General features: G+C 39.9%; 1 protein-coding gene across 3 annotated transcripts in view; it reads left to right on the top strand.

Moving 5' to 3' along the window:
* The first annotated feature begins 421 nt into the window (after positions 1-421).
* Positions 422-13,423, top strand: part of tdrd3 (tudor domain containing 3) — a 22,099-nt gene continuing 9,097 nt past the window's right edge. For all 3 annotated transcript variants that reach the window (XM_039795473.1, XM_039795472.1, XM_039795474.1), the window contains exons 1-10: positions 422-621; positions 1,696-1,780; positions 4,424-4,489; positions 5,231-5,391; positions 6,544-6,685; positions 6,861-6,932; positions 10,460-10,609; positions 11,029-11,178; positions 11,864-12,041; positions 12,632-12,757. In XM_039795473.1, coding sequence (XP_039651407.1) covers positions 584-621; positions 1,696-1,780; positions 4,424-4,489; positions 5,231-5,391; positions 6,544-6,685; positions 6,861-6,932; positions 10,460-10,609; positions 11,029-11,178; positions 11,864-12,041; positions 12,632-12,757 — 1,168 coding nt within the window. In that variant the 5' untranslated portion in view covers positions 422-583. The remainder of the gene's footprint in view (positions 622-1,695; positions 1,781-4,423; positions 4,490-5,230; positions 5,392-6,543; positions 6,686-6,860; positions 6,933-10,459; positions 10,610-11,028; positions 11,179-11,863; positions 12,042-12,631; positions 12,758-13,423) is intronic.

Genomic DNA, 13,423 nt, shown 5'->3' with positions numbered 1-13,423 from the left:
ATCGTGCAGATTGTACCCTCGGTAAAACAGTATTATCTTGCGCATGCACAGAACGGATCGTGCAGGCAGAACGGATCGTGTACCAACAGTAACGATGCGTTGACTCTATAACACCCCTAAGCACTGTGCCACACGTATGTTTTATATTAAAACATGATTTATAAAATCATGCCAACAATTATTATGTTAATTATGTTAATAGCTAATAGCTATGCAAAAAAGGTGTGCAACTCAATTTTATAAAATATACGTAGTAGGGGGTCCCTGCTCCATCTCTCTTTCAGTTAAGGGGTCCTTGGCTTAAAAAACGTTGCAGACCCCTGATCTAAACTATACATAAGGGAAGGAGAAGAAAAAAAAAAATAATATAATATAATATTAAAAGGATTTTGACCCTCTCGGCACTCCATACTTGTAGAGCGCGTCTCTGTCAGTGACGCATGTTACGTAGAGTCGTTCAATATTCACATTAGCGAGCTTTAACATTGAGAATATGTATTACCGAATCAGATAGTCGTTATTCAAGTGTGCTCAATTTAAAATTATTGGTGTCGTTATTTGCACATCTACAGTGTGGACGAAAATGACCGATTTGACAGATTCCTTGACCAAAGAAGGCTGGTAAGTAGCATAGCTAGCTAGTAGCTAACGTCAGTGAGTAAGCTACCGTACGCTAGCTAGCTAGCTAACTCATAAAGTGCCAGATTGGTGTTTGCTCACAACACTAGCTAACGTACACGTTAATCATTAGCGTTAGCTATCAATTTTCATTGGAGTTTTGCGAGAGCACGAAGGGTTCCAAAGTACACACAACCACTTTAGGTTGTGCGGATCGTGGCAATGTTATTCATTTGCCTGAAGCGTAACGTTAACTAAAGCTACATAACTAAGAGCTAGCGAGATAACGTTAGCTAGCAAGGTACAGCCAACACACACGTAGCATACCATTATCTTAACGTAAAAACTGTTTGCGTTAACTGATAAGCAGTAATAACGTTACAATGAGCGCCGACCTTGGCTAAATGAAAAAAATAAAAATAAAAACTTGCAGCGCTGTTGAAAGTCAGAACTTCCCAGCAGCACGTATTACTGTAACGTTACAATATCTAGCTAACGTTACTAGAGTGGTACATGTAACGTTAGCCCACCTTCGTCTTTAAAACAGCCAAATATAAACATTTACCTCGTTCCAGTTTTGTTAATAGGGCGGTATTTTTCTGAGGCTAATAAAATAAAACCCAGTAGTAATGTTATACATAATGTGCCTTCTAAACTTAGCTAGCTAGAGGCATTAACGTTTACGATGCTACTGCGGTTGTCCTGTGTTTAGCTAATATCTATTTTCACCTAAAATGATGAGGACTTTCCTCCGGCCTTAAAACAAATAAATAATACCCGCTATAATTAAGTCTTACCTCAAGGTGAAACAAATGGATATTAAATTATTGACATTGTTAATACGTCGTATCGTTTTGTGGTCAACTGACTGACTTTTAATAAACTTAATTAACTAATAACTTAATTCATCTGAAATTATCAATATTAGTAGATGTCTTGTGATTTAAATGTCGTGGGTAAATTACTTATCTAGAAGTTTTTGAATGTTTGAACATTGTTGTGGTTAGGCATGCTCACCTGCTTTTTGAAACCTCTGCCCACTTCATCATCTTCCCTCTCTACCATGTCATCTTACAGGTACCTCAGTGATGAAGGCATAACAGAACTGAAAGGATCTGCTGAGAAAATAACACACAATGACATTATTCGTATTGCGCTTGACGTAAGTTTTAATCTGGCAAGTTTTACGTCTAGATTTTTCCAATTTAACAGCAGTCTGCTCTGTATTTATGTAGCAGCATGCAGATACTCTAATCACGGGTTTGCACTGTAAACTGTTGTGGGGAATGGTTATTAAATACTAATTGCTTTTCAGGCACCTACTGATGTACACAGCCACAGTACACGCTAATGAACCAAACAAAGCGATGAGCACACAGTTTTAAACTGGATGTCAAATTCTCTTCTGTCAACGTTCAGGGTGTTTGATATACAGGGAAATTGATTTTAATATCTTCATTAAAAAAATTTGGAAAAATCCAACCTTTAAGGACACCAATTTTCTTTGTGAATGAATAATGTATCGTAAATAAATAAATATTCTTCCTTAAAATACAGGGGGCGTAAGTATACACACCCCTATGTTAAATTCCCATAGAGGCAGGCAGATTTTTATTTTTAAAGGCCAGTTATTTCATGGATTCTGGATACTATGCATCCTGATAAAGTTCCCTTGGCGTTTGGAATTAAAATAGCCCCACATCATCACATACCTAGAGATTGGCATGGTTTTATTTCAATTAGCCTAATAGCTGGTTTGATTTGCATTGAGAGATGATCTTATGGAAAGTACCCCATGCCAGTCTCTAGGTATGGTGAAGGCTATGTGACGATGTGGGGCTATTAAAATTCCAAAGTCCAAGGGAACTTTATGAGGATGCATAGTATCCTTATGAGCACCGCTGTATTTAATAGTGTAAGTAGACTTCTGTGAAAAGCATATTATGGAGCCTATTGCTAATTATGTATGACCCACTATTGGCAGACACAGTGTCTACACTTTCCATCTTCAGTTGCCCTAGCTCTAAAGATAATCTTGCACCTTCACATCAAACTATTTCCTTTGCCCTCTTTGATCAGCCAGTTAAATCAAGTCCATTGCATACATTGCAACATGATATCACAAATAAACATGAAGTCAAAAATCTATTTAAGTTCCATGGCATGGAGAGATGATATATAATGTTGCCATTATGATTAATAATACTTAAAAAAGAAAGAAAAAAGAAGAGTAATATAGATAGACAACACACTAGACATTACATGAACACAAAAGCGGTAATAAGTAAAGAAGACATGGGAATGCTTTTCTGTTCGATAGACAATGTGTAACTGTTTACCTGACTGCCAGTAAAAGACATGTCTAGAACACAGTAGTTAAATGTACTGCAAAAGCCTTGACCTTTAGGTTTTGGCCAGGAAGGCTGCCAAAAGATCTCAGACTGCACTTTGACTTATTATCGCGTACTTGGTTGAACCAACATGAAGCACATTTGGGCTGAAGCTTGTTGGGCAGTGGAATCTTCATCAACAGTCATAGACTACGTTTACAAGCTGTCAATTTCCGGGTTATGGTCGGGTTAAGGTCACTATTCGGGTTTCTGAAACATTCGGAATAACCCGTTTACATGCGTCATTCGGAATAACCCGTTTACATGCGTGAGCAGAGAGAGTTACTCCTGTAAACATGGAATTTGTAATCAATTGGCAATATCCCGACGTAAACGGCGACGCACGGTTAGCGTCTGGACGTAGCCTACGGACAACCTTAAGACGCAATAACTTTTCGGTCACCTTCTTATAAATCTCACTATCTTGGTACTTTATGCCGTCAACAAAAGACATTATATTCATGGTTTTCACCACACTAATAAAGAAATTGGTTTCCTCCTTGCTCCAAAAGTGTGGTGCTGTGCTGCGTCTTGCCATGTTTACATCTACTTCTTGTTTACTTCTGGTATACTACGCGCAGGTTTTCTGCATTGACATATATATAACTATATTATTATAGTATATAATTATTATTATAACTGTTTTCTGGCGCATACAAGAAGTTCCTCTACTCAAAAGACCAAGATTCCTTGCGAATAGAACATGCGCAGAACACAAATCAATGTTCCTTTTGATGGGGATATGCCGATACGCGTTTACATGACCAAAATTTCGGTTAAAAAAGGGGTAACCCAGGTAGCATATTCGGGTTTTTGTCGGTGTTTACATGGCCGTGCGCGACCGGGTTATTGCTAATATTCCGGTTTTGAATGGGTTATTGGCTGCATGTAAACGTAGTCATAGATAAATTTCCCCAACCCTGGTAGAAGCCTTGATACGGCCTTTTGAAATAATTGTATCGTAATTGTGTTTAAAGAAATTTATTGAGACGTCAATGTAAAGAAGCAATTGCTTCTTTTAGGCTTACTGGGGAAATAAAAAACCTACGTTCAGAGATATTGTCATCTGTAGCAAAACAGATTTGTAAAACGGATGGGTGAGGAATCCACTTGGAATTGGTACCTTGGTCCATGGTCCTGCAAGAACTGCAAATTTGTCTAATAGTGCACAGCTATGGATACTTGTCTGCTTCCAGTTGGCTACATGATGTCCATTTGTGGGACTAAAGGTGAAAGTCCTCCTCCCTAACATGCAAATGAATAGAATAAGGCAGATTATTTGTTATTTTGAGGCAAAGTACAGTGTAGGTAAACACATTTTTCGAAGGTATTTTAGGCAAACTCTATTGCTATCTTTCTTTTCATTATCACATTATTTGTTATTTATTTTTAATTAAGCAGTATCTCCTTTGCAGAGTGACCTTAGGCCTATTGGGAGAAAATTTCTACCGTCTGATATCAATAGTGGAAGAACTGACAAGGTGAGTGGTACATAGATTCTTATACATCCATTTCAATGCTATATTTCTGAATCTTGGTGGAAAGTGATGCGCTATGGTTACTATTTTTTACAGATGAAAGTTGCTCAAGTTTTTGCTGAAATGTGGTTCTCATGACTGCCACTAGATGGCGCTAACACACTGCCAAACAAGGGTCAAAGAACTGCTTCTTCACCTGTGAAACTGGAGTTGAGCAACTGTAAAGAAAAAATGTTCCAAATATTGTCAGAGAATTAAAACATGTAATTCTATGTGAGCATAACCCCTGCTCCCTTCAGGCTCAGAACAAGATGCACACTTGTGTAACCCTGGTCATACACTCTGCCGTGTACAGTGTAAATGTCTAACTATGCCACTAAAATTACATTGCCTTACATACATATTGCAGTAACATGCAATATTACACGTTTAGTTTGACAGAACTAGAAATCATTATTTGAGAGGATAGATCTGATAAACGGTTTTATCAGTGGTCACTGAATCTAAAGGTAAGCCATGAAGCAGTTAGGAGGAATAAGTAAACCTCTGCTGACACAGGTATGCTAAATGGAAGGAGTTTTTTTAATATGCCTTTTAGAAATTAGAACTTTTTGGTGTAACCATTGATAAATACTCTAATAGCTAGATTAGTGATTTTGTATTTTGCTGTTGCAATCCTCCCCAACATGCTGCTGATTTGCCTTTTCAGCTATAATTCTTTTGTTGTCTCTTGCACATGGCCAGTTGGAAGGTCCATGTGTTCTTCAGGTGCAGAAGGTGAGGAATGTCTCGGCTCCTAAAGACCACGAGGAGTCCCAGGGCGCACCTCGAATGCTGCGCCTACAAATGACAGATGGGCATACCAGCTGTGTAGGATTGGAGTTTAAACACCTGTCTAAGATTAGGTACCCATATAACAGTTTTTTTGTATTTAGGAATATGTTGGGTTTAGTGCAAATAACTGGATGAATTATATTATAATTGCCTAGGAAGTTAATATCACTGTGTAATACCGGTAAGAAATAACATAAGTTGTCTTTAAAAAAATTAACCATTGTAAAAATCTAGTATTTCTAGTAGCTACATTATAGATGCAAAGCAGGGTGTCATTCAGCCAGTTCCTCATATTTTCAAAGCAAATGTGTAAGATTCTGCTCGCGCCTTCTCCTTCACCTCCTTGTCAACACTCTCACCCCACCACATGCCTCTATTTTTCTTTTATCAACAATTTCCACGTGGTGGCAGCTATCTAACAATTTCAAGCCTTAATTACATCTCCGTCCCAGCAACTGTGGCCTTGGTGACTGCTGCCATGGTGACTAGCCAGTCTGTACAGGTGGAGTGGCCAGAACGTGGGCCTTGACTTCCTGATGGGAAGAGAGGAGAGAACAGAACAAATCCCCTCTTTATGAGCGCCACACACACACACACTGGCTGCCAATAGCGGTGGTTAGTGTTTCTTATGAAAGCGTCCGCTTTAGTGTGCGTGAGGATATAAGTGAGTGGCAAAGACGCATGAGATGGATTACGTTACTGTTCAGTGTGTGAGACAGGGATATAGAGCGATGACCAACATTAAGTAGCAACATTGATTAGATGGTGAATAGTGTGTATATGTGCTTTTATGTTTTTAAATTGAGGATAGAGAGAGCCTTGCTTCTGCATTGGCTGCTATCATGAAAACAGCATCTATCCCAGAGGTTTGGAGTGAAATCCCTAATTGTTGCTTTGGCATCCGGCATCAGTAGCTGGAAATCCCTCTAAGTCCCTGTGCTTTCTTAATGAAAGCGGCAGAGGCCATATCAGGCCTGATGAGATAGAGGGGCTTTTAATTTACCATGAGGATGGGTGAGCAGCTGGGATTATTAATAGTCTCTCCTAGCCTCGCCATCCATCCTCTGGCACTGCTCCATGTCATTTGTAAAGTGGTATGGGTAAGGCAATAGGGTGTGGGGCCTGGTATATGCAGTTCTAATATCTTAAAGTTAACAATTAGTTAAACAAGTTATATATGAAGCATCTTTTTATACGTACATTTTTATTGTTTTGTTTTTCAGTCTAAATACCCCACCGGGAACAAAGGTAAAGCTCCTTGGTACAGTCCAGGTTAAAAATGGTCTTTTGCTGCTGGATGACTCAAAAATCTCTGTCCTTGGGGGAGAGGTTGATCACATGGTGGAGAAATGGGAACTACAAAGGGTGAGAGTTGATTTTGTTAAAGTTGACTCTGCTACTTGCTAAAAAAATATGCAATTCATATGTTGTTAATCATTTTAAATCTGCATTAAAGGCCACCAGTAAGTCATTACTCTTGCAAATAATGCATTTTTTCTTAGTTTTTAAGAATGCTCTGCCTTTACCATTCTACCTGCAGAGTCTAGCCAAACACAGCAGGAGTAACATTGGAGCAGAAGGTGGACCTCCTCCCTTTGTGCCATTTGGTCAGGTAAGGATACTATTATACAATATAAGTGCTGTCTGACATAAACACCAGAAGGAAACCATAATATAGAAAAATTATTATAAAATAGCAAACTAACCAATCCTGAAAATGTTTAATTTTTAGTTTTAAAAGTGTATGGAAATGAGATTTTAGCAGTGACTTAATAGAAGTCAGTTACTGTTGAGTAAAAATAACCTCACAAATGTATTTTAGATGCCAGACACAAGCCTGGCCCCAGGAGTGGGCCTTGATGTCGCTTTTCTTGGCAGTGTTCTTTCTGATCTTTATTAACTACAGTACAGGCCAAAAGTTTGGACACACCTTCTCATTCAATGCATTTCCTTTATTTTCATGACTATTTACATTGTAGATTCTCACTGAAGGCATCAAAACTATGAATGAACACATATGGAATTATGTACTTAACAAAAAAATGTGAAATAACTGAAAACATGTCTTATATTCTAGTTTCTTCAAAGTAGCCACCATTTGCTCTGATTACTGCTTTGCACACTCTTGGCATTCTCTTGATGAGCTTCAAGAGGTAGTCACCTGAAATGGTTTTCCAACAGTCTTGAAGGAGTTCCCAGAGACGCTTAGCACTTGTTGGCCCTTTTGCCTTCACTCTGCGGTCCAGCTCACCCCAAACCATCTCGATTGGGTTCAGGTCCGGTGACTGTGGAGGCCAGGTCATCTGGCGCAGCACTCCATCACTCTCCTTCTTGGTCAAATAGCCCTTACACAGCCTGGAGGTGTGTTTGGGGTCATTGTCCTGTTGAAAAATAAATGATGGTCCAACTAAATGCAAACCGGATGGGATGACATGTCGCTGCAGGATGCTGTGGTAGCCATGCTGGTTCAGTATGCTTTCAATTTTGAATAAATCCCCAACAGTGTCACCAGCAAAGCACCCCCACGCTATCACACCTCCTCCTCCATGCTTCACGGTGGGAACCAGGCATGTAGAATCCATCCGTTCACCTTTTCTGCGTCGCACAAAGACACAGTCAAATTTGGACTCATCAGACCAAAGCACAGATTTCCACTGGTCTAATGTCCATTCCTTATGTTTCTTGGCCCAAACAAATCTCTTCTGCTTGTTGCCTCTCCTTAGCAGTGGTTTCCTAGCAGATACTTGACTTAACAGTTGTTCTAGAGATGTGTCTGCTGCTAGAACTCTGTGTGGCATTCATCTGGTCTCTAATCTGAGCTGCTGTTAACATGCGATTTCTGAGGCTGGTGACTCGGATGAACTTATCCTCAACAGCAGATGTGACTCTTGGTCTTCCTTTCCTGGGGCGGTCCTCATGTGAGCCAGTTTCGTTGTAGCGCTTGATGGTTTTTGCGACTGCACTTGGGGACACATTCAAAGTTTTCGCAATTTTCCGGACTGACTGACCTTCATTTATTAAAGTAATGATGGTCACTCGTTTCTCTTTACTTAAGCAAAGGGTGGCTACTTTGAGGAATCTAAAATATAAGACATGTTTTAAGTTATTTCACACTTTTTTGTTAAGTACATAATTCCATATGTGTTCATTCATAGTTTTGATGCCTTCAGTGAGAATCTACAATGTAAATAGTCATGAAAATAAAGGAAATGCATTGAATGAGAAGGTGTGTCCAAACTTTTGGCCTGTACTGTAACTGTGAAAGTCTTCAGGAATTTTTAAAATGCATCACTGAATTTTAATTCTGCACATATTGCGATATAGAAAGTGCATTGACTTTCTCTATGTGGTGTGTTTCATCATCAGAAATAAATAATACAATGCTTCAAATATACACTTCATGACATTGTCAAACAATTGGTATTTATACACCGTTTCAGATTTAAAAAGAATAACTGCTCAATTCCCAGTGCTCTCAGAAACTATTGAACCACCTAAAAACGTTCCACATTTTGTGGTTTTGCACATCACCACATCATTTTTTCATTTTAAAGCTACTGAGCCTTAGTCAATACTCCCTTGGCAAGGATCACAGCTTCAGAGTGGGATACATCCGTATCAGCTTGACACTTGGATTTTGGGATTTTCACCCACTCCTCCCTCCAGATTTACTCAAGCTTTGTAAAGATGGATGAGAGGCATTTTGGAATTATCATTCAACATTCTCTAGATTTTCAGTGTAGATGTATTTCTAATGCTGGGTCACTCCAGGACTTAGTGTTGATTGGATATCTGTTTTAAGATTGTTACATATAAATACTATCCTATCCCATTGGCACTATGAAGAAGATTCTCTTCATAGCTGTGCTTGTGTTTTCCTTGGCTCTATGTTTCACTGGACATTTTGTGTCCCCTGAAGATGTACATTTAGTTTACTTCTCATCCGACAATAAGATGATTTGCCTCATGCTTTGAGTCAAATTTGACCTGTGAAGTGTTACCCACACTTCAGAGCATTGAAGGAAAGTAGAATGCTTAGGAGAAAGTTTATTATATTTTCATCAATTCCAGTAGGGCTGTACCTGACTCACAGTTTTGTCAGTTGAATCGAATTTGGCTGTTCAATAACAATATTCGACTATTCGTTCCTTTTTTTCAGGTATTCAGTATTAAGCAACGCTGTATTGAACGGGGTTCAGTGAGACGTTAAGGGTGACAACGAAGTTCATTTAATTATGTAAAGAAGCCAAGTTAGCCCTCCGAGCTAATGCGCGCTAACTACTGTAACCTGAACCAGCGTAAACCAAGATGTCCAACACCTTTTTTATCAACTATCATATTGACAACGGCAGCGCATAACACTACAGCTTTGCTTCTTCTGTTTTTTTCCCTTCACAATAAAAGGCCAACCTAAATTTCCTCCGAGCATTTCGCTACTAGGCAACCCAGGAGAGTCAGCGCCTCATCCTCAACTACATCTCGACCACAGGGAGTCATTCACGGAATTAAGCAGTTTTATGTAAAAAGAGTTTCTTTGGTGCTATACAGCCAACTCGCAAAGTGTTGGAAGGGAAACGGTGAGGTCTGTGTGTGCTATAAAATGACATCGTTAATTGGGGAAAAAAATGTATTCGGATTTTATCTATCCGGGGGGGGGAGGGTCTCAATCTACCTGGGTGGCCGCCCAAGTAGAACCTCTGTATGGAAAACACTTACCATGTTGGGATTGCCAATGCAACAAAAAGATGGTGAACCTTCTCAGAAGCAACGGGCATTGCTGCAGTCAGTTGATCACTTCTTTGACTGAATCATGACTTCCTACAGTCGTGAGACAGCTACAGGAAGTGTTGAGTTTCCATCTCATTCTTCACAAGTCACAGTTACTAATATGATACAGTTCACAGTTGAGTTTGAAAACATTAACTGAGCTGGGAAGCAGCTTTGGGATTTCAGTTGCTATTGGTTGCTACAACATAATCTTAGTGTAATTTAAACACTGCAGGTGACTTCATTATAGTTCTCATGTAATTGCACAAAATGTGGAAATTGTCAAGGGTCATTGATTCTTTTCTTAAGGAACGATACATGAAGGAAAAGGATCATTGAGAACATGTTTTTACTCTTCTTTGCTCCCTGTAGAAGTGTATGATGAAAGATGACGTAGACAGCACAGAACTAGACCAGAGGAAGACCCTCAAAACTCAAGATGTGGTCAAAAATCCTGACGAGAATATTGAGTTTGAAAAGCAGCGGACAGCAGCTATTGCTGAGGTGGCCAAGACCAAAGAGGTATGTAAACCGTGATCATGAGTCTTTACTACACCTTGGAAATGGTTGTGGTAACTACAAGGTACTTGTGTACTATAGAATTCATCGATATTTAATATACTTTAATTATCTTAGCAAACAAATTGTAGTGATGTCCTGAGTCAACCTATAATTTCCCACCTTTAATGTCGGACATTTGATTTCACGACCACTCCTTTTGCCACGTTAACTGATTTTAGTGGTTTCTCTTATCGATTGCTATTTAATTTGGCCTGCATTAAGAAAGACGTGCCCCTTATTGACACTCCTGATTGCTTTTGACATTCAGGTAACTCTTCCAATTAAAAGTCGTCAACTACAAAGTTTTGTTTCTTATGTTGACTTTATTGTTTTGTCCCGCTCCGCAGCTGTATTGATCTTCATGTTCTTTTACTTGTTAGGCTCCACGCACGTTTGGTGGTGGAGGGAATGCAGGCAGTAATTTATCTAGTGCTGCTTCCTCCTTCCGAAGTCGAGACTCGTACCAGAGGAGACGAGAAGACCGGGTCGAAAGAACGGAAAGCAGACAAGATGGAAACTATCGAGAGCTGGTGAGAAGACAATCTTTTGTCCAAACCTGTAAAAAAAAGTCTGTTAAAAGTTAGTTATGAAAGCCACCTTTTGTTTGAAATGATGATTACTGAAGCCCCCATTGATTGTAACAAAGAAGTTTAAAGGTTGGAACCTGTCCTGCTTTTTCTCTTTGGTTTCTTTTGTCTGGATTGAAGTCTTATGTCATGGTTCATAGACTAGGTGAGCCATTGATTATGATATTTTAGAAATCTAAATGAATTGGAGCCTTGGCCAGGTTTTCCAACCAAGTGGCAGTCCCATCTGTCTAGCTTTGTTTTGTGACCCGCCAGTTTCCAGGCAGAACCCAGCCAGCTTTGGGCTGAACACATAAATTGGATGGAACAGGATATTATATTGTTTGGCTTGGGAATGTGTTAATGATGCTTTGTAACTTGAATGCACACTAATCCAACCTAAAACAAAACTCAAAGTTATATCCATGTCTGTCTCACTTAAAAAGGCAGGTTCTTTCTTGATTATTTTCTTTCTCCACCGTTCCTCCCATCCCATCCGTCTGTCACAATGCACTTTACATCTATGTCTAATATTACCAAATGGCCATTATCCATCCACATGTCTTTTCCACCCCTTTCCCTGTACATTTTATACATTCTCCATACAATCGTTTTGTTTTCTCTTATTATGTTATCCACTTGTGTGTAGGTGGATGAACGTGCTCTCAGAGATATCATGGAGATGGGCTTTAACAGGGAGGCTGCTCGGCTGGCTCTAATGGATAATAACAACAACCTTGAAGTGGCACTAAACAGCCTCTTGACTGGATCTTCTGGTAGCAGACCTGGCCCTGTGGTAGCTGAATCTATAAAGCCCCAACCCAGAGGTTCGTTCATACATCCACGTACATAAATGTACACACGCATGCCTGCTGCCCGCTTTGGCTTGAGAAAATGCCCCCATAGCCTGAAACACGGTTTCATAAGAGTGAGATTGGGGGAGGGTCCTTTTTTTAAATGCACCTTCAGCCTAGTTAAAGGTCCACATTGACCGTTTTGCTTGTTTTAGTCCATTTACCACAAATTGCATAGACACTTTACTGCCTACTATTTTCCCAAGCACACCGTAAGGTTTCAGATAGATATTCTACTTCACCTGCAGTAATTGTTTGGTATTTGTTTCAGTACTGGAAATCAACTTGCAGCAACTTGAATCTTATTCCGTCACATACTGTCTTCCCCCCCTCCCCCCCCCCATCATGTGTTATGACAACTGTGAGCAGGGACATTTTTTGTTGTCGCTGCATGCGGTACATTGATCCTCCGAGTCAGCTACAGAACATTAACCTTGTCACACATGCTTTAGATGTAGACCCTCAGGGTTAGAAGGTGTACACATTCAAACATCCAGTTTCATCGATCCAACTTTTCTTATTTGCATCTACTGTACATAATCTTATTTTTGGGTTGTTTAAAGCCAGAGGAAGAGGAAGAGGCAGATCCAGAAATGAAGATGAGGAGGAGGGAGCAGGGGGAAGGCCATCTGGACCAAGCACTCTTTTTGACTTTCTTGAATCCAAGATGGGTGTTTTCTCCATTAATGGTGGGTATAATGGTCTGGATTTCATTCTAACCTGTCTTGGTGGTACTTTTGGTCCTTAAACATCGCGTGTGTGTGTGTGTGTGTGTGTGTGTGTGTGTGTGTGTGTGTGTGTGTGTGTGTGTGTGTGTGTGTGTGTGTGTGTGTGTGTGTGTGTGTGTGTGTGTGTGTGTGTGTGTGTGTGTGTGTGTGTGTGTGTGTGTGTGTGTGTGTGTGTGTGTGTGTTCAAAATAATAGCAGTCCAACATCACTAACCTCATAAATCAAATTTTTTGGTAGAAGTGACATTTCTACATGGCAAATAATTTACTAGTAAGTGTTGTAGAGTCATAGAAAACCAACAGACTCAACAGTCATGACATGCATGCTGCTCATTTTGTGTAATTGAAAGGGGAATGTTCAAAATAATAGCAGTGTTGTGCTCACTTAGGGCTAGATTTATCAAGCCGTTTGCGCCTGTTTCCAGGTGCTAATTGGTCGCAAAGACGGACGTAACCGATGCGGGCTATTTACAAACGGGGCGCACTTTGGTAAAATCGTAGATTGTCTGCCACATGAGCGAGAAGAGACAAGTTGCGCTTTCAATATGCGTTCGTGGGAGGGTCGTGGGGAAAGTGGGAGTTCCACCCAAAAAGGTGGGAGGATAAGCGCAAAGTGCACCTAATTATA

Source organism: Perca fluviatilis, chromosome 3 (genome assembly GCF_010015445.1).
Source record: "Perca fluviatilis chromosome 3, GENO_Pfluv_1.0, whole genome shotgun sequence".
In the NCBI taxonomy this organism is placed as follows: domain Eukaryota; kingdom Metazoa; phylum Chordata; class Actinopteri; order Perciformes; family Percidae; genus Perca; species Perca fluviatilis.
This window is presented reverse-complemented; position numbering and strand designations above follow the sequence as displayed.